Source organism: Ceratotherium simum, chromosome 2 (assembly GCF_057802395.1).
Source record: "Ceratotherium simum simum isolate JZ-2026a chromosome 2, ASM5780239v1, whole genome shotgun sequence".
Classification (NCBI taxonomy): domain Eukaryota; kingdom Metazoa; phylum Chordata; class Mammalia; order Perissodactyla; family Rhinocerotidae; genus Ceratotherium; species Ceratotherium simum.
In genome coordinates this window covers 71803046-71821560 of record NC_141901.1, presented here as the reverse complement: position 1 = coordinate 71821560, position 18515 = coordinate 71803046, and the positions used below count along the sequence as shown (strand labels likewise).

The following is an 18515-nucleotide window of genomic DNA, read 5'->3' as shown; positions in this document are numbered from 1 at the left end:
AAAGATACATACCTAAAGCATGAGGACATAGAAAGATTTAAAATACAAGGATAGGAAAAATACTATGTAAAAACCAACCAAAGGAAAGTTAGTGTAACTATATTTTGTGTTATCAGAAGCAATTAGAAAACATATATTCTGGGCCGGCCCCGTGGCGTAGCAGTTAAGTGCGCCTGCTCCGCTGCTGGCGGCCCAGGTTCGGATCCCGGGTGTGCACCGATGCACCGCTTCTCTGGCCATGCTGAGGCCGCGTCCCACATACAGCAACTAGAAGGATGTGCAACTATGACATACAACTATCTACTGGGGCTTTGGGGGGAATAGATAAATAAATAAAATCTTTAAAAAAAAAACATATATTCTTTTCAAGAACACATTATCTATAAAAATTGACCATGGATAAGGCTATAAAACAAATCTCAACAAATATCAGAGACTTAATATCAGGCAGGTCATGTTCTCTGATCAAAATGTAATTAAATTTTAATTCACTAATAAAAAATAATGAAAAAAACATGATTGGAAATTTTAAATGCACTTCTAAAGAATAGATCTGTCAAGTAAGAAATCTTATTAGATAAGATGTAGAAATAAATGAAAACATGCTACAAAAACTAATAAAATAGAGACCTTTGGCAAAATTGATCAAGAAAAAAGATAATGGCACAAATAAACAATATTACAATGAAATATTGAACATAATTATAGGTATAGCAGAGATTTTTTAAAATAAGAGAATACTATGATTTTTCAAACAATTCCATATGGATTTTTAAATACTGTGCCAATTAATTTGAAAACTTAGAAGAAACAGAACATTTCCTGAAATATATAATCTATTACAGCTGATTTAAGAAGTAAGCAAAAACTTAAATAGACCTATAGTCACTAAAGCTTAAAATATACCCCCCTTTGCCCTCCCTCACACACACAAGAAGGCCCAAATGCGTTCTATCAAACAAAGAACATATAATCCCAATCTTTCACAAACTGTTCCAGAAAACAGAAAAAGAGGAAATGCTGCCCTATTCATTTTGAGATGAGTTAAACCTTGATACCAAAATCACATACGGACAGTGAAAGAAAGAAAGATCACAAGCCAATTTCACCAATAAGCATAAACACAAAAATCTTAAGTTCAGCAAAATCTTAAGTTGAAAAAATTCTTAAGTTCGGTAACGTAGTTTTTCAAAAGGACCAAATTGAGGTTTGTTCTCCCCAGCAATGCAAGGATAATTTAACATTAGAAAATCTATAAATTTCCTTCACCACATTGAGAAATTAAATAAAAGCCATAAGATTTAGAAACTAAATAACACACATTTCTCAACAGATGCCCCAAAATCATGCAATAAAATTAAATACCCGTGCACACAAACAGAAATTCCTACCAAATAGAAATTCTCAACCTGATTTTTAAAAAGTTATCTGCCAAAACCTACCCAAAAAATCACATTGAACTGTGAAAAATTAAAAGCATTTCCCTGGAAGTTAGGAATAAGACAAGAATGCCTACTACTCTGCCCCTCTTCAATAAGCCTTGGTAAATGCAGCAAGTCAAGAAGAGTACGTTGGAAAGACCAAAACAAAGCTGTAGTCATTTGCGTATTTTATGAATATCTTACATAGAAAATCTAAAATAATCTGCAACAAACTAAAAAGAAGGTTCAGCAAAGTTGCAGGATACAAGATCAACATACACAAAAATAATAATTTTGTTCCCATACACCAACAGCAAACAGTTAGAAAATGCAGTTTTAAAAAAGAACTATGAGAGCAATAACAAAAAAAAAGAAAAAGAAAATTATAAAATGTTATTGAAAGACATAAAAGAAGACCTAAATAAATGAGTGATATACCATATTTATGGATGGGAAGAATCAATATCAAAATGATTCCAATTCTCCCCAATTAAATAATAAATGTACAAATAAAAATTCCAACAGAATTTTTCACAAGCAAGAGCAAAGGGCTAATGGTAACCAAGATATTCCTGAAGAGGATGAAATAGTTCAAAGGGAAGCCTTCCCTACAGCTACTAAGAGTTTAAGTTTAATTAAGACACTATGGCTGTGGCATAGAGATAGACAAAATGACTAGTGCAGAGACAGAGCCACACAGAAATAGAAACTTGACATAGAAGAGAGGTGGCATTACAATCAGAGGGAAAAGGGTGTAATTTGCAATAAAAAATATTGGAGTAATTGGTTATCCACATGGGAAGAAAATGTTTTAAATTAGATCCTATTTCATACCATACACATACAAGTGAATTAAAAAGCTAATGTTATAAGCAAAAATTTTAATGTTTTTAGAGGAAAATATAGGGGATGAACTTATGACCACCAATTAGGGATGAGTTTCTTAATTAAGATATAAAAAGCATAAACCATAAAAGATCAATATATTTGACTACACAACACAAAAACAAACAAATCCTCTCTTCAACCAAAATGAAAAGGCAAGCTACAGAGTGGGAGATGTGTGTAACACATTTAAGTAACAAAAGAGTGAGTACTTAGAATATATTAAAAAATATAAATTGATAAAAAGCAAGCAACCCAACCAAAAAATGGACAAAGTACATGAACAGGCATTTCACAGGGAGGGAAACCTGTCAAGCCAATAAACTTATGAAAAGATACTCAACCTCACTAGGAATCAGGAAATGTAAATTACAATAACATTTCACATCCATTTGATAGGCAAACATTTTTAAAGTCTGACAATACCAAGTGTTGGTAAGATTTGAAGCAACAGGAATTCTCCTATACTATTGGTGGGCATGTAAATTGGTACAAGCCCTTTAGAGAGCAATTTGGTAATATCCAGCATTTCCATTCCCAGTAATATACCCTAAAGAATCTCTTTCACAAGGAGATATATATAAAAGGTTGCTTGCTTCAGAATTGTTTGTGATAGGGCTGGCCCCGTAGCTTAGCGGTTAAGTGCACGTGCTCCGCTACTGGTGGCCCGGGGTTGGGATCCCGGGTGCGCACTGACGCACCTCTTCTCCGGCCATGCTGAGGCCGCGTCCCACATACAGCAACTAGAAGGGTGTGCAACTATGACATACAACTATTTACTGGGGCTTTGGGGGAAAAAAAAAAAGGAGGAGGATTGGCAATAGATGTTAGCTCAGAGCCGGTCTTCCTCAGCAAAAAGAGGAGGATTAGCACGGATGCTAGCTCAGGACTGATCTTCCTCACAAAAAAAAAAAAAAAAGGAATTGTTTGTGATAGAGAAAATTGGAAATAACAAAAACTCTCCCAATAGGAGAATACATAAATAACCACCAAGTATTCATACGATGGAATTCTATATGCAGCACTTAAAACAAATGAACAAAACTGCATGTACCAACATGGATCAATCTCAAAAACAAAGTATTGAGCTGAAAAAAAAAAGCAAGATGCAAAACGATATATACACCATGACACCATTTATGTTAAGTTAAAAGATGCTAAACAGTATTATACATTGTTTATGGGAATATATATAAGTAAAAGCATAAAAATATTTATGGCAATGATATGTACCAATTTTGGTATAGTGGATGCCTCTGAGGAGAGAGGAAAGGGAATGGGGTTAGAGAGGAACATATTCCAGAAGATATTCAACCATGTCTGTAATATTTTATTTCAAAAATAAAATAGGAAATATGGGAGAACAATGAGTACACTGATGTTTATTATATTATTCTCTGTAATTTCCCATACGCTTGAAATGTTTTTTTAAAAAGTGAATAACTTTAAAGATAAACTTCAGAAAAAACTTTATCTTAATGACTGATAAAATTCCTAATAAATACTAAGATTTCAATAAAATTTAACCATAAAAATTGTCAAAATTCTCATTGTGAAATATAAATATTTCAGTTTTAAGTATGTGTCTATATTATAAAGAGCTATCTACACATAAATTGTAAATACTCTGATCGCAAGGTAAAAAATATAAATATATAAATATGTGGGTAAAGATTGGAAAAGAACACCAAAAAAAAAAACCATACACTTTTAAGCTAGAAGAGTTTGGGGTGAAATTTCTTTAATATTTTTATTTTTAAAATTTGACTTAATGAATGAAATGTTGCTAAAATAAATATACTATGTACTTCCTGAAAAGTTCTTATTGTAGAAATAATATAGCAGCAGAGATTTAAACAAATAGTGCTCTAAAAATACACAGTAAAAAAAGTAGTTAGGTCCTTTTAGGCCTTCCTCTGAATTCACTTCTCTCTGTTAAATGATCAGGTTAAATAAACAGGCACACAACAAGATGACGTGGGTCAATCACTATTGCCACCCAATTTTCAAGGGCAATGGCAGTCAAGAACTCACACGGGAGTGATACTTCGCTATGCCTTTAATTAAGGTGGGGCTTTTAAAACTCAATTGTTCCATTCGTGTCTCAAATCAATCAGATGAAAGTCACCTTTTACCTGGCCTGAATCCTGATAGCTCGGCACACTTGATAGGTAATTTAATCATCTCTGGTGTAGATGAACGCAAACTCAAATTAGCTACTGAAAGAGTTGGTCTTCTCTGAGATAGCTGTGCTTTTCCACTTTTATGCAAGAGCTGAGCTTCACCAACTGGCGAGCTGGAGGTGTTATTAAAAATTTAGTGAAAGAAACAAAGGTGTTCTCTGGTGTCTCTTGTTACCCTTTCTACTGTTACTCCAGCAGACAAAAGGCATAGAGCCTGCCTCATGAATAATGTGACATGGAATATTCACAATCTATTTTTAATGGAGTCAAGTAATAACATTAAGAGAGATATTTGCAATCTTCAAATTTCACAGGGTAACAGGCACAGTAATTTGTTTTGATTCTGAACTGGGGATATCAAGATATATATTTTTTTCCAAAAAAGACATACTGTTAACATCAAATTACAACTCCTCATTTATAGCATAAACAGGGATTATGAAAATGGACCAAAAGTTCTAAATGTCAAAAGGAAAGAGCAGAACAGGGCACACAACTAGATTTCAATCAGTTCTACTTACCTCTCAATGCAATTTCTTTACTTTTCAAACCAGGTTGGAAATAATCAACCAGTGTGTGTAGTGAATTCGTGGGAAGGACATTTTGTGATCTTTATTCACTGGGAACTTTGTTACCCAGGACACTAGGAAGAGGTTCCTGGATGCTGCAACTATTCACTCATCAGTTCTGGAAAATTATCTTAAACCACACTATAAAGTAAATAAATTTAACTTTTGAATGAGAGTAAACTGACATGGAAAGAGATGGTGTTGAAAACCACTTGAGGACAGTCCAGGATCGAGATCTGGAGAGACTGGAGAAAAGCAGCGTTGAAGCCCCCTTATCCACCAACTCAGAGAGAGTCCTATGTGTTGTATTTGTTTCCTAAGATCTCAAGGAATTTCTCTTCCCTTTGTGCTGTAGAGAGCAGAACCAGCCAGGATGAAGCAGGAGTTTATTTTTTCTATTTCACTTACCACCTCAGCAAATATTTATTGATCTCCTACTGTGTGCCAGGCACTGTTCTGGGAGCTGAAGATTCAGCAGTGACCAAGTAAATAATGCCCCACAGGACACTGTGCTTGCTCACTGCTGTATCCCCAGCACCTAGAACAGTGCCAGGCACATACTAGGCACTCAATCAATAAGTGAAATTGATTTGAATAGAAATGGACAATCTGCTGATAGTCAGCATGAGCCATGCACACCCTGGCTGGGAGATATTAGAGCACAGGTAGTTGGGATTTGAGCCAGGACCTTATTCTGGTTTCATTTTCTTCAAGGACTGATTTATGCAAAAAAATTCCCACAGGTGGGATAGAGCCAGAAATAAGCCAGATCCCAATTTTACTGCCCCTCATGTGTCTTTAGGTTTGTAACTTGCCTTAGGTGGGACAGCTAACCAATCTCAGACACTTTCTTTCCCCTCCAGTCTCCACAGAATCAAAGTAGTCAGGATTGGATTGAGATCTACATTTTATGGCCAAGGAAACCAGTATCAAGGAGGTCAAAGGATTTGCCCACATCACATGATGTGTTGGTGACAAACTCAACCTCTAGACCTAAGGCTTGTGATTTCTTCATTCATCTGGGAGCCTTCTGGCCTCTAAAAAAAACCCTGAAACTCTCAGAAGAAAGAGCCTATATACATGTGGGTCCATCAGGGACTCTACAAGGTGGGAGCTGAGTTCTGTACACCTAGTTACTCTGTTAAGCAAGAAGGCTCTCTGAGGCGCCGAAGAAAAGAAAAAAGCATATGAAAACCAGAGCAATCGATTTTCCTCTCTTCTGGATGTTGGCTCGTCTGCTTTACTTTTGTTCTCCACTGTAGTTTCCTTCAGTGCCAACTTTCCCTACGGACTAAAACAAAGGTCTTTCCCAAATTCCCTGCCTAAATGAAAAGCAATATGCAAGAGTCTTAATACTTTATTAACTTAAAACATCACTCTAATAAATATGTATTAACAAACATAATGCACTCCAGAAGATCTAAAAACATTTACAAACCTCAAAGTAAAAATACCACTTTTTTTTCTCTCTGGTACATGTGGAGGGTCAAAGAGTTGAAGAAAGAGCCTTCAATCCCACATGCCCGCTAGCTTAGACATCTTTAAAATATCAGCTTAACAATAAAAAACTGAATATACACACAAATCTTTGAAATATCTGTTCAGCTATTTTTTGTTTATGCTTGATAAAATCCAAACGGGTCAGAAGGGAAGGTTCAAGATTCTGTTTCATCTTCTCGGAATTCCTTTGGAGGGAAAGAACAGAATCAGTCACTTGGAGGTATGACTGTTAGCTTTTGAAGGGCAGAGGCTGAGACTTGAGTCTCTGGCTCCCCAGTACCTAGCATAGGGCCTGGTACCATGGTAACCGGTTGTCAATAAACATTTGCAGAGCGAATGGATGACATCTGTCCAAAGGCATCTGTGCTGCTTCCTCCTCTGATGAAGCCTTCACAGGCCTGCTGGAGGGGGGACTTCTCATCTCTCATCACCAAGGCCGCTTTTCTGCTTCTTCTTGGGGCAGGCTCAACAGCATATCTTGTAATTTCAGAAGTATGAAACTCCTTCCCCAAATCAGTTTCTGAACCAGTCTTCAAGTGGGAGAAACAATTCCTCCATGATTTACAGGCAGCACCCAACAGAAAGGGGTCAACAGACTCCCCAGAAGGAAACAAATAAAAATAACACTCATTCTTCATTCTAGATAAAAACATTTGCATGTGTCTACCTTGTAAATAGTGATTCCTCCTCTCCACGCAAGTATCTGGGGTAGGTCAGGAGGAGGAGGGAAGAAACCTGAAGGACCTTCTTGTCTGTGGAGCAGGGCTGGGAATGGGAAGGACTGTGGGGCCCAAGATTTTATCTGATCCCCTCTTGACTTCGAGTCTTCAGGTGTAGAGGAGCCTATTCAATGTGTCCAAAGCCCAGTGAGTCATCTGGTTCCCACTCCAGGCTGAATTTTGAAAAGGTAACTTATCCCCTCTGGCAGCTCCAGGAAGTAAGGTGAAGGGAGATCACCCAAGTGGGATCTGCAGACTGGACTGGGGGACCTGAGAAGTCAGAAGTAGGTGGCAGCAAGTGGGGAGGCTGCCCTCCGTAGTGTTGTGTAACTGCTGCTTGCGGCCACCCAGGGCACTCATTTGAGCCCGTGCTGTGTCTCCCGGTGCCGCCTGAGGTCCACCTTCCTCTGGAAGCCCTTCCCACACAAGTCACAGCCAAAAGGCTTGAAGCCTGTATGCTTGCGGCTGTGGGTGATGAGGTTGGAGCTCTGGCTGAATGCCTTGCCGCACACCTGGCACTTGTGGGGCTTCTCACCTGCAGGGATGGAAGGGGGGAGGGGAGGAAGAATGAGTCTATCATAAAGCTAGAGGGGACTCACTGTGACCCATATGCTCTTGGCAGCAGCTGGCTGCACCACAGTCTAAGGCCTTCAAGCAACTTGGAGGGTGACGGGTTGCAACACAAGTCCTGGGAAGCCATGGGTGGCACCAAGTGAAAGGGAGACTTTCTGAGTGGGGGTTCCCAGACAAAGGCCTCAAACCGTTTCCTGCTAAACGGAAACAGAGCGAAGGCCACGTGCCCTCCCCAGACTTGCAGCTGAATCCACCCTGGGAGGACTCCCCCGACTTTAGAAGCAGAGAGCTCTGACAGCAGATGTTCAACATGAGGGTGGGGGTGGGGGCCACTGGTGGTGGTGGTGGTGGCTGTCATTCAAACCATGTGACTCAGTTCTAATTCAGAGGAAGTTTTCAAATCTGAGTTTCCAAGTGGGTGTTGGTTTGTATGGACCAGTGAGCCTGTCTTCTTTCTTGCTCTTGAAGGACAATAGAATGTATCTGAAGCATGGACGGTTCTCAAAGTCTTATTTTAAAAATTACACATTTGGGCCACAAAGTGTTTCTTAAGGTAGCTGATCTTTTTCTATCTTGATTTTACTTTCTTTTTATGAGGTCAATCACAGGATTCTTTATATACCAGCAATTCTTCATCATACATTAGTAAATAACAGATAAAAAGGTTTTGTCTTTTCCCCCATTTCATGTGCTGTTGAACATTTGGGTAAATAGCATGAATGTCCAAATAGCCTCAGCATGGCATATAGTCAGGGCTTGGCCTTGGGAAAAATGCAAAGTAGATTTGCATTTTTACAAGTTTGTTTTTGAGGAACTCTCTGTTCCTCTTGCTATAGTCCTTTCTGTCTTCATGCTTCAGATTTCCCTGATAAGGAACCACCTATCAAAACTTATCCTATCCGTTTAGGGTCAAACAAATCTGAGACACGAATTCTAGCTATAAGGTAAATGTTTGATAAGGGCTTAATGTTTCATTCAGTCAAGATCCTAGTTGCATTTTGATAAGCGTCTTGAATACCTTTCCTCAAAAGGAGTGAGTTATATGGAAATTTCAGGCAAGCGGGCATGATTAAAGTAGGATATTTTTCTGGGTTTTTGGAAAGGGGCATCTACACTGCCCGATCATACTTATAAACATCAATGGTGGGTGTTTGGAACACACTGCAATTTGTTTTACATCAGTATTCATATTCTGAAATAAAATAGTCAGAATTCTGGGTCCCATGTAAATATTTTGTTGTATTAAAGAACGTGCTCCTGGCATTAAAACTGCCACCTACATACAATCAAAATGTTAGGGAAAGAGTCCAAGATTGGACTGGCCAGAGCAGTCCAGGGCCCCATGATTTATTCTCAGTGTGACCTTTGGTAAATCATTCCATCTCTCTGAGTCTCAGGATGGTAAAAGCAGTTCCTTCAATGTTATGGGGTGGCAGTAAGGATCAAACGAAGTGATTGATTTGAAAGCACTTTGTAAACTTTAAAGCATTATAACAGGTAAAGAATTATCATTATAGCATGAACTTGCTGTTATTTTGAAAAGGATAATAAGTGAATAGAAGCTTTCTATATCTACCAACCCCATGACTCTGAAAATAGAATACAATAAACAGTTGTCAAGAGCTTAGACATTTGAGGTCCAACAGACCTGAATTTAAGTCCCAGCCCTGCCATTTGCTAGCAATGTGACTCTGGACAGGTTACTTAACTTTTCTGTGCCTCACTTTCCTCATCTCTAAAATGGGGATAAGGAATAGTCTCTACCTCCTAGAGTTGTGTAAGTATAAAATGAGATAATATATTTAAAAAGTGCTTAGCAGAGAGCTTAGTAATATTGACCATTGTTTATTCCTCCTCAATCAGAATGAGCTCTCAGACTTTTAAAAATGCAGCGAAGAGGCCACACATAAGTCCCTCCCCCAAAAGGCTGGGTGGGAGCCCTAGAGAAAGTCCTCAGTCTCTGGGTAAACATTTAGAGCAATGCTCTGAGAGGACCCTGGAGCTTTGTATTTCACCCAGAGCAGGCAGCAGTTGAAGCAGCTTCTAAACTAGAGGAAAATATTCTTTGCAAGGATAGAGAACCTGCAGCTGACCTGCTGAGTAGTTCTTCAGATACGACCTCAAATCAAAGCCCCTCTGGGGAGAACCACGTATGTAAATGAACCTAAAAGAATCTGTCTCCTTGTTTTCTTCAACACACTGCAGTGATTAACTCCATCTCATCCCACCACTCATTCTGGGGCCAGAATATCACAGAGAAGGTGAATTATATTGGCATCAGGAGGAAAAACAACAGCCCCCGCCCCACACCCCTCACCGGGTGTTTCCTACAAGCCAAGAGCCTTCAGCTCACCAGTGTGGATGAAGGTGTGTTTCTTCATGTCCGACTTCTGGTGGAACCTCTTGCCACAGTACTGACAGGGGTAGGGCCGGGTGTCTGAGTGGATGAGCAGGTGTGTGGACAGCGTAGATGACCTCTTGAAGCTCTTGCCACAGATCTTACAGTCAAAGCTCCGTTCCTACAGAGAGAAAGATGTGGGATTCCCGTTGCAATCATCTAGGCTGCCATTCTCCTCATCACTAACCAGACTCTAAAATCCCCAAAGCGGAGGCTTTCCCTTCCACACAGCCTGCCCCATTATCCTCTCTCCTCCCATTTATTATCAACTCCACCCTCCCCACCCTTATCCTCTTCCCCTTTAACACTTTTTCTACCCAAACACTTTTCACCCACATCCCTCCACACCCCATGGCAAAAAACTATCCCCACCCTGCATTTTTGACACCCATTTACAAACACTTCTCCCACCACCTCAACAGGAGGCTCAGACCTCAGTCATGTGAGCTGCATCCCCCCACCCCCATCCCCCCACCGCCAGTGTGGGTGGTAAGGGAGATGGGAGAATACTTTTTAGTAAATAAGTCTCTGTAAGTAAGTATTTTCCTGTCATAGTTACTTGTGTACTGTTTGCTTATCCTCCCTGTCTCTCAGCTAAACTGTAATCGTGGGGACATCCTGTCAGAGACCTGGTGTGTTAGAGGATTCCCACGTGCCCAGCACCTGGGCAACAGATATTTATAAACGAATGAATGAAATAGCAAGACAAATATGCTACTGGATGCTCTAAACCAGCTGAGATCCCTCCTTTTCAGTCGGGAGGGGTCAATGCAGATTAAGTGACAGCCGTTTAGTGAAAAGAAGCGAGGCAAAGAAACAGAGATAATAAATCTGATATATCAGCAGCAAGAGTGCATACAAACACTCCTCAAACCCAAAGTGAATGATCGGGATCACATCCTGGAGACTCAGAAGGATGTGACGCCAAACTCTAGGGCTGCCTCGAGGCCTGAGCCGGCCACCACCACCTTTTCCTACACACCTATATCGGGGCAATGGGACATGGCAGAGGAGCCTGGGGGCAGTCCGGGTAAGTCCAAGGAGAAAGATGCCAGGCGGAGAGCGGCCGGTGCTGTACGGAGAAGCAGAAGACCCCGGAATGCGAAAACCTGACCAGGGTGGCGCGCGGCGGTGCGCCCGGCTCTTACCTGCGAGTGCACGGCTTTGTGCTGCTCCAGGCTCACCGCGTGCCCGAAAGTCTTGCCGCAGATCTCGCACGCAAAGGGTCTCGTGCCGCTGTGGGACCTGCGCACGTGCACCTCGAGCCCATGCGGCGTGGAGAACACCTGGGGCGGGTGGGGCCGGGGAGAAGGCGGCTGAGAGGGGCCGAGGGGCGCGGGCCGGGGGCGCAGGCGCGGGCCACGCAAAGCCAGGCGCACGGAGCCTCACCTTGCTGCACTTGATGCACTTGTAGGAGCCGCCGCCCAGAAGCAGGCGGGTGCACAGCAGCTCCGACTCCACCTTGACGCCGGTGCCCTTGTCCGCGTGCAGCCCGTGGCCGCGCTCCGGGTACAGCCCGCCGGCCGCCGCCGCCGGCCGCTCGTACAGCCCTGCCGCCGAGGGCCCGAAGTCGCCGTAGAGCCCCAGGCCCGCGCTGCCTCCTGCACTGCCTCCCCCGGGCGCCCCCGACCCCGCGCCGCCCGCAGGCCGCTCTGGGCCGTACAGCGCTGCGGGGTGGCCTGGCTCCGGGGTGCGTTCGCAGAAGAGGCCCAGGCCCGCGGCGCGCTCCAGGGCCGCGCACGGCCCGTAACTCTGCACCAGGTGCCGCAGATCAGAACCCGCCAGGCCGCTCCACGAGTACGGCTTGAAGGGGAGGGGGAAGGGCTGAGCTTCGTCCAGCGACGGGCACACCGACTTCTCCGAGGCTGTGGAGGCACAAGAGGGCGTCCGGTCAGGCTTAAGACGGCGGGGCAGAGGTCTACCAGTCGGGTGTGTTTGCTAACTGCCAGGCACCCAGCGCTTGTGGAGCGCTCCGTGCGCCGGGCGCCGTGCTAGGTGCCAGGGACGCCCCCAGGATAAAACGAGGGACCGCTCCCTGGGGCCTCGGGGACCACTGGAGGTGGCAAGGCAGCAAACATTAAAATGACATCGAGTGAAGAGTTAAGTAAATTCTGTGCCAAGGCAGCGGCAGCGCAAGACGCTAAAGGGTCTTTTCTGGCTGCATCAGCTCATCTGGCGGTCCCATAGAGAAAGGCGCATCACGCTGTGCTTAAAAAATGCTCTGGGCTGAGCTGAGCTGTGCGGGAGGAGAAGGCGGAGAGCTTTCCGGGCCTGGACAGCGCACGTGGGCAGAAGGCCCAGCGCCTAGCGCAGGCGTCCTTCTGGCCCCTACATGATCCTACTCCGTCCTTTTTCTTTCCCAGGATCGGTAAGGAGGGAGGGAGAGGACCAATAAAATACAGCCTGGCTTACCCGAGACGTAGTCTGATAAAAAACGGGAAGGCGTTAACATTCCCCAAAGTTATTAAGTGCAGGTAGCAAACGGGCAGCAGGAAAGGTGCTTGGGGCTTGAATTGCCTGCCAAATACTCCCCATTCCCATTCCTGTTATAGTTTGGCGGAAAAAAAAATCTAAATTTCTTAGAGAATAATTTACAGTTAAGGTTTAGTCGCCGCCTGCAACGGGAATAGCTTTCCGAATTCGTGGCCTTCTGCCCACCCTCGTGAATTGTGCTAAAACCAGATACCCAACGTATACTTTCTCTAAGTGCATACAGATTCACAAATCTGTTCACACACCCCGCAGACTCCAGGCTAGCCGCTTCAGTGAGAGGCCTCGAAGAGATTGCGGCGGCGCCCAGTCCTTGCGGGACGGTGTCCTGCGCAACCAAGAGGAAGCCTCGGGTCCCGCTCCCGGACACTCTCGCTGGCGCTATGGCTTTGGCCAAGTCGACGCGCTGCGTGTGGGATGGGGTTCGGGGTATCTTTTAAAACTAGTAATTGCAATCTGGAAATAACCGGCCCTTGGCAGAAGCCAGCTGTGGTCTGCGCTCTCCTTCCCCCTGCCACTCCCCCCCACCCAATGTGCAGTCACTCAGTTTGAGCGAAACTTGATTGCTGGCTGGAAATGAAACCAGAGGGCTGGTCCCCAAGGCTGGGCCAACCCGGCAGAACGAAAAATGAAATAGGCTCCCAATCCGTGCCTGCGAAGACCTAGCGGGGGGCCGAGATTTTCGTCCCAGCCCGGTCCCTCCCGCTTGGCGCCCAGCTCTGTAGTGCACAACGCCGCGGGAGCCAGCGTAATTTTTAAAGGCAACGACTCTTTTCTCTCAGACTTCCCAGGTCTCCGTTTGTTTAAGACGCGGGGGTCTGGATTCTGGGATCCCAGCTCTTTCTAAACAATCAACTCTGGTCAGCAAAACGAAATGTCGCCGTGGCTTCCCCTTGAGACGACACATTTGTTTTCTCTCACCCACCGGCTCCGCGCGAACGAGTGTTAGGGATGAACAGCCGGCTCCCGCCGCCTCGGATCCAGGCAGCAGACCCCGCGAGCAGGCTGTCCCCGTCCCAGAGAAGCCGGAAGCCTCCCCAAGGGGTCCCTTACCCCACGAACAAGCAAGCTTCCTCCTCTCGGAAAGACTCTCCTCCATCTATTTAGCATTTCTGTGCCCAAAGCCGCGTAAGTTCATCCCTCACCACGGGGTCCCTGTCGCCTGCGCCCCAGAGCTCCCAACGGGTCCCTACCTGGAGACACAGAGGGAGACGGAGGCCTCCAGAAGTCCTCAAACTCCGAGCCCCGGTCGCAGACGCTGCCCTCACAGCTGCCGGGGGACGCGGAGGCTCTGTCGGGAGCCTCGGTCAGCTGCGACTCGGGGGACAAACGGCCCCGGGGCTCCGCCTTCGTCCCGCCTGCGCTCGAGGTGCTGCCTGCGGAGAGGAGGCAGGATAGGGGCTCAGGCTGGGCCTGGTTGGGCCCGATGGTTCTGAAGTGGCTCCCCCTAGACCGTGGCATCCGGGCGACCGCCTGTCTCCCCAGACCTGTCCGGGAACCCTCCCGGATCCTGGGCGGGAGCAGAAAGGCCGTGGCACCTAGGCGATAAGCCCGGAAGGAACTCGGACGATAGGAGACAAAAAAGGACAGCAAAGGGGGCATCGGGGCCGCCCTTCCCGGATCCTGGGGGATGGTGTGGCGGGGCGCAGAGTCTACAGACCCAGGAGTAGCCCCGCCCGGCCCGCGCGAGCCCCGCACCTGCTCCGCCTGGCGCCAGTACATTCTCCAGACGGAGAGAATAGTCGGGTCCGGGGGAGCGCGGCTGGTGGTAACTGTGAGCCTTCTTGCTCTTGACAAGAAACGAACGCGGCATGGTGGTCGGGCGCGCTCCCCACTCGGCTCCAAGGGTCCCAAGAGCCGCTGTCAGCCCACCGTCACCAGGAGTTCTTGCTCAGCCCCAGCCAGGCGGAGACCTGCGAGAGGAGAACTGGATGGAAACGCGGGTCAGCATGCTCCGGGGCCGGGGACTGGGCAGCCGGGAGGAGAGACAGCTCCGGCCGGGGAGGAGTGAGGAAAGCCCGCGGGAGGAGGGGCTTGGCCCCGCTGCGCCGCGCTCACCAGGTGGCACTCGGACAGGTGGCGCGAGCCCGCCGCCGCCACAGCTCAGCGGTAAAACCTGTCCCGGGCCCCGGGCTCAGGCCTCTTCCTTCTGCCCTGCTCACGCCCCTCGCCCCTCCCCTTCCCTAGCAAAACTCGGTCTGGCATCAAACACTCCAGAGAACCGAAGTCCCCAACCGGCCAGTTACCCCAGCTCGACCACTCACTGCCTGCCTGGCTCTGCTTTGGGCTGAGGAGAAGCGCGGAGACGCGCGGATCAATTTAGGGCCGCGGGATATGTCGATGGTCGAGGACCGCGAAGGGGCAATGAGCCAAACCTTCCAAGAGCCGGCTACAGACTGGGTGTGAAAGGGGGGCAGGGGCGGGCCGCACTAGGGAGGCTAAGGGGTGGGGTCGGGGGGACAGCAGCAGAGGGACGAGGAGCATCAGAGGCCGGAGAAAGAAGGCAGGAGTGCAGAGGGATAACAAGGTCGGGGTGGGGGTGGCAGAGGACCAACCCTGGTCCCGGGAGAAACTCGCATCTCGCTGATCTTGCTCGCCCCTCACGCTTGCCCCAGGAGGGGAAAAAGTTGGCCCGGAGACGCGGGTGCGACGGGAGCAGGCACGGTCCGGGGTGAGACACTCCAGACCCTGGAGACCTAACCTCGGAAACCACGTCCCGGGAAAAAGCACTTTCCGTTCTGCTCACCAAAAACTTTGTCCTGGGGAAGCCGAGCCCGATCAGCGCGCTGGCTGGGAAATGCGCGGTTTACAGGAGTCCGCGTAGAACCAAGTTTAGCGGACGCGGGAGAGTGCAGACTGCTCTGGCAGGGGCCAGAGAGCCGGGGTCCGGCGCGGACCTGGGAGGGAGCTAGCTGCCCGCTGCGCCGTTCTCATTAACCCCCCAATCAGTTCACCTAATCCCGGGGTCGAAACCTGAGCCCAGCGGGGAGGCGGGGCAGCGCTTGCGGCTCAGCTCGGGGCTCGCTCCGGGGGCGGGACCAGTCGGGCTAGGAAGTCTGGGGAAAACGAATCTGCCTTCCTCCCGGGGTGACGGCGATGGGGGTCAGGTATACAGGCGAGCTGTAGGCTCTTCGGGCACCGCAGCACTCCCTGGTCTTGGCTAGTTCAGAAACAAGGGCGTCGGGGACCCCGGGCCGGGGCAGGAACCCTCGTCCTTGGGCCTCGAGCGGCTTAGACAGCCAGACTAGGAGCTGCGAGGCTCCCAGGGCAGGATGCACGACCCGGCCTAAGTCTGCGCGTTGGTGCTCCGGGCTCAAAACCAGTTCTCGGGGACTCGTTCCCTGGAGAGCATTCCACGCCCCACCGTGTCCCCTTCCCCGGGGGAGGAGTGGGGACAGGCTTGGGAGAAAAAATGGCTGAGACATGTAGCGGAGCCCCAAGCGACGTTTCCTGCGTCCTAAGTGCCAGAAGGCCCCTAGGACTGAGGGTGCTGCCCGCCCCCGTCCGGGTCGGCCCCTAGGGTCGGGGCTTCAGGAGGCTTCGGGGTGCTGGGCTGCCCTAGGGCGCGATTCTGCCGCTTCAGTTTTCCCGGTGCCAGGGTGTGAGCTGCCCCTTCGGCGGTATAATTAGACACCACAAACGCAAAAACCAATTCCTTAAACGACCATGAAACTCAGAGGAAAAGGAAAACCGGGTGAAACGGTCCCGAGGGCCCTGCTGCGGCTTGGGTGTGGGTTGGCGCGGAGCGGGACGCGGCGGGGGACTCGGGGGGAGCTGTCCGCGCCGGCGCTGAGGCTGGGCTGGCTGGGACCGCGTGGGATCAGGCGGGCGCGGAGGCGGCTTCCCGACGCCTCTCTCGCATCCCGGCTGGCTCTGCCGGTTCCTGGGAGGGTGGAGTGGGTAGGGGGGTGGTAGGGCCGAGGGCTGAGCGCGTGGGAAGGCGACCTCGCACAGCAGCTGGCGCCTGAGGGGCGGGGCGGACCCCTCGGCGCACGCGGGCCCGCTGGGCCTCTCTTCATGGTCAGGGCCCGGGGAGGCGAGAGCTGGAGGCGCGGAGAGGGCAGCCTCCTGAGCCCAGCTGCCGCCGCCTTCCCACCAGATGTTTCCTTCCCGGGTGGATCCTGCTCCCCTGCAGAACCACCAAATGGCCTGGCGCGCGTCCCCTGCGCCAGATCCCAAGCCCCGCCGTGCGGGTCGCGCCGGGACCAGCGGATAGAGCTCTCCCGGCTCCCGCACAGTGGCGGGCAGCAGGTGGGAACCCGGCAGCGCCTTCTGGTCGCCCCCGCAGTGCCGGTGCCCCGCCAGTTCCCGCGGCCGCCCCCGCCAGGGAAGGAGGCGCAGAACAGGCGCAGCAGACCTACCTGCGGGGTCAGAGCGCGGGCACAGCGCTCCGAGAGTTTTCAAACTTGAGTTGCTTTCGGGAGAGACTGCGCTGTCTCTCTCTCTCTTTTTTTTAATCTCCTTCCGAGCTCAGCCCCCAAAACCACAAGCCTCACTTCCTGAGCGTTAAGGAGTAGCTCGCTTAGCCCTCTCAGACCTGCCCCCCAACCCCCAGGCGGCGGCGGGGCGCGCTCCTCCTTTGCGCAAGGGGCTAGGAGGCGGACAGGGTGCCCGGCCTTTCCAGCTGCCCTCCCCGGAGGCCCTCTCGTTTTTTTTCTCTGTGGGACGGCGGGGGATGGGGAGACCCGGAGGGCCCAGACACCCAGGCACTAGAAATGACTCGAAAGAAAATGAACTATTCTTGGCTCCTGGGAGACTTCCGCAACGAGAAGAAGTCACAGATTCAGGACACAGATTGACGGGAGCGCCGGGGGTGGGAGCGCCCAGCACTGAGGGGGCCTCCCGGCCCATCTGGCCTGGGACCCCCCCCCCACACCCAGCCCCGCTGCCTGCTTGGGCTGAGCCGCCCCCGGGTCAGGGCCGTGAATCACCGGCCCGCGGTGCCGCCGGCCTGGAGCCCGGCGAGTGGCCGCGGCGTCCGCAGAACGAAACCTGCCCTGCGGCCCCGAAATAGCTTGTTGTGGAAACACTTCGGGATAAATACGCCCAACGAGGCTGAAAATACCTTGACACCCAATCCGAGAGGTTTGCTCATTTCCCTTCGGATTTAGGTAACGGTTAAATTTGGAAAAGGTGGGCGAGCGCCGAGCCCCCGGCAGAGAGGGCGCTGGCGGCGCGTCCCGCGGGCGCCCGGCGGGGCCAGCAGGCGCGCCCACCCGGTGCGGCGCTCACCCGCGCTGGGCCGGTCCGCGCGGCCCGCGGCTAATTTCCGGTGGTCGGAGCTGCAAAATTAAAGAGCGCGCGGGAGGGAGCGCGCGGGGGCAGCGACGGCGGCTGCTCGGCTGGCCCCGCCCTGACAAGGCGAGCCGGAGAAAGCGGTACCTCAGGCGCGCGCTCCGCCACCGCCTGAAGTCATCCCCAGGCATCTGGTCCTCAGGGGAGCAGTAAAGCGCCATAGAAGCACCACCCAGATGCTTACTGAAAAGTAAATCTTCGCTGGAATTGTGTGTTCCATGAGGGTAGGCGCTGGATCTACAGCTTTACGTTTCTGGTGGGCTCTTAACAAATATGTGGACTGAGTAAATGAAAGAATGGCGTTAATTAACTAATGAATTCTACTAATAGAACAAGAAAAATAAACAAATGCAGCAACCTTCAACGCTATACTGTTATGTCATGAGCCATAGAGTGTGGCCTGTTGTGCATACTTAAAGCCTAAACTCTTTCCTGACGGAGGTAGATATCGTTGTAATTACATTACTTTCCTAAATGAATTG

General features: G+C 49.2%; 1 protein-coding gene across 1 annotated transcript; it reads right to left on the bottom strand.

Annotated features, from left to right (window-relative positions):
- Nucleotides 1-6397: 6397 nt before the first annotated feature.
- Nucleotides 6398-17169, bottom strand: GFI1 (growth factor independent 1 transcriptional repressor). The gene is made up of 7 exons (XM_004420846.3): nt 17100-17169; nt 14437-14651; nt 13932-14114; nt 11638-12113; nt 11397-11534; nt 10204-10369; nt 6398-7812 (listed from the first exon to the last, which is right to left on the bottom strand). Exons 2-7 carry the CDS (start codon nt 14549-14551, stop codon nt 7634-7636), a joined length of 1257 nt encoding a protein of 418 aa, XP_004420903.1. The 5' UTR covers nt 14552-14651; nt 17100-17169; the 3' UTR covers nt 6398-7633.
- Between the last annotated feature and the right edge of the window lie 1346 nt (nt 17170-18515).

Excerpts from the sequence above, each read along its gene's own strand:
- GFI1 (XM_004420846.3), bottom strand. The coding sequence starts at position 14,551 with ATGCCGCGTTCGTTTCTTGTCAAGAGCAAGAAGGCTCACAGTTACCAC. Across the intron at positions 14,115-14,436 it reads ACTGGCGCCAGGCGGAGCAG|GCAGCACCTCGAGCGCAGGC; the intron begins GTGCGGGGCTCG and ends TCCTCTCCGCAG. Across the intron at positions 10,370-11,396 it reads ACAAAGCCGTGCACTCGCAG|GAACGGAGCTTTGACTGTAA; the intron begins GTAAGAGCCGGG and ends TTCTCTCTGTAG.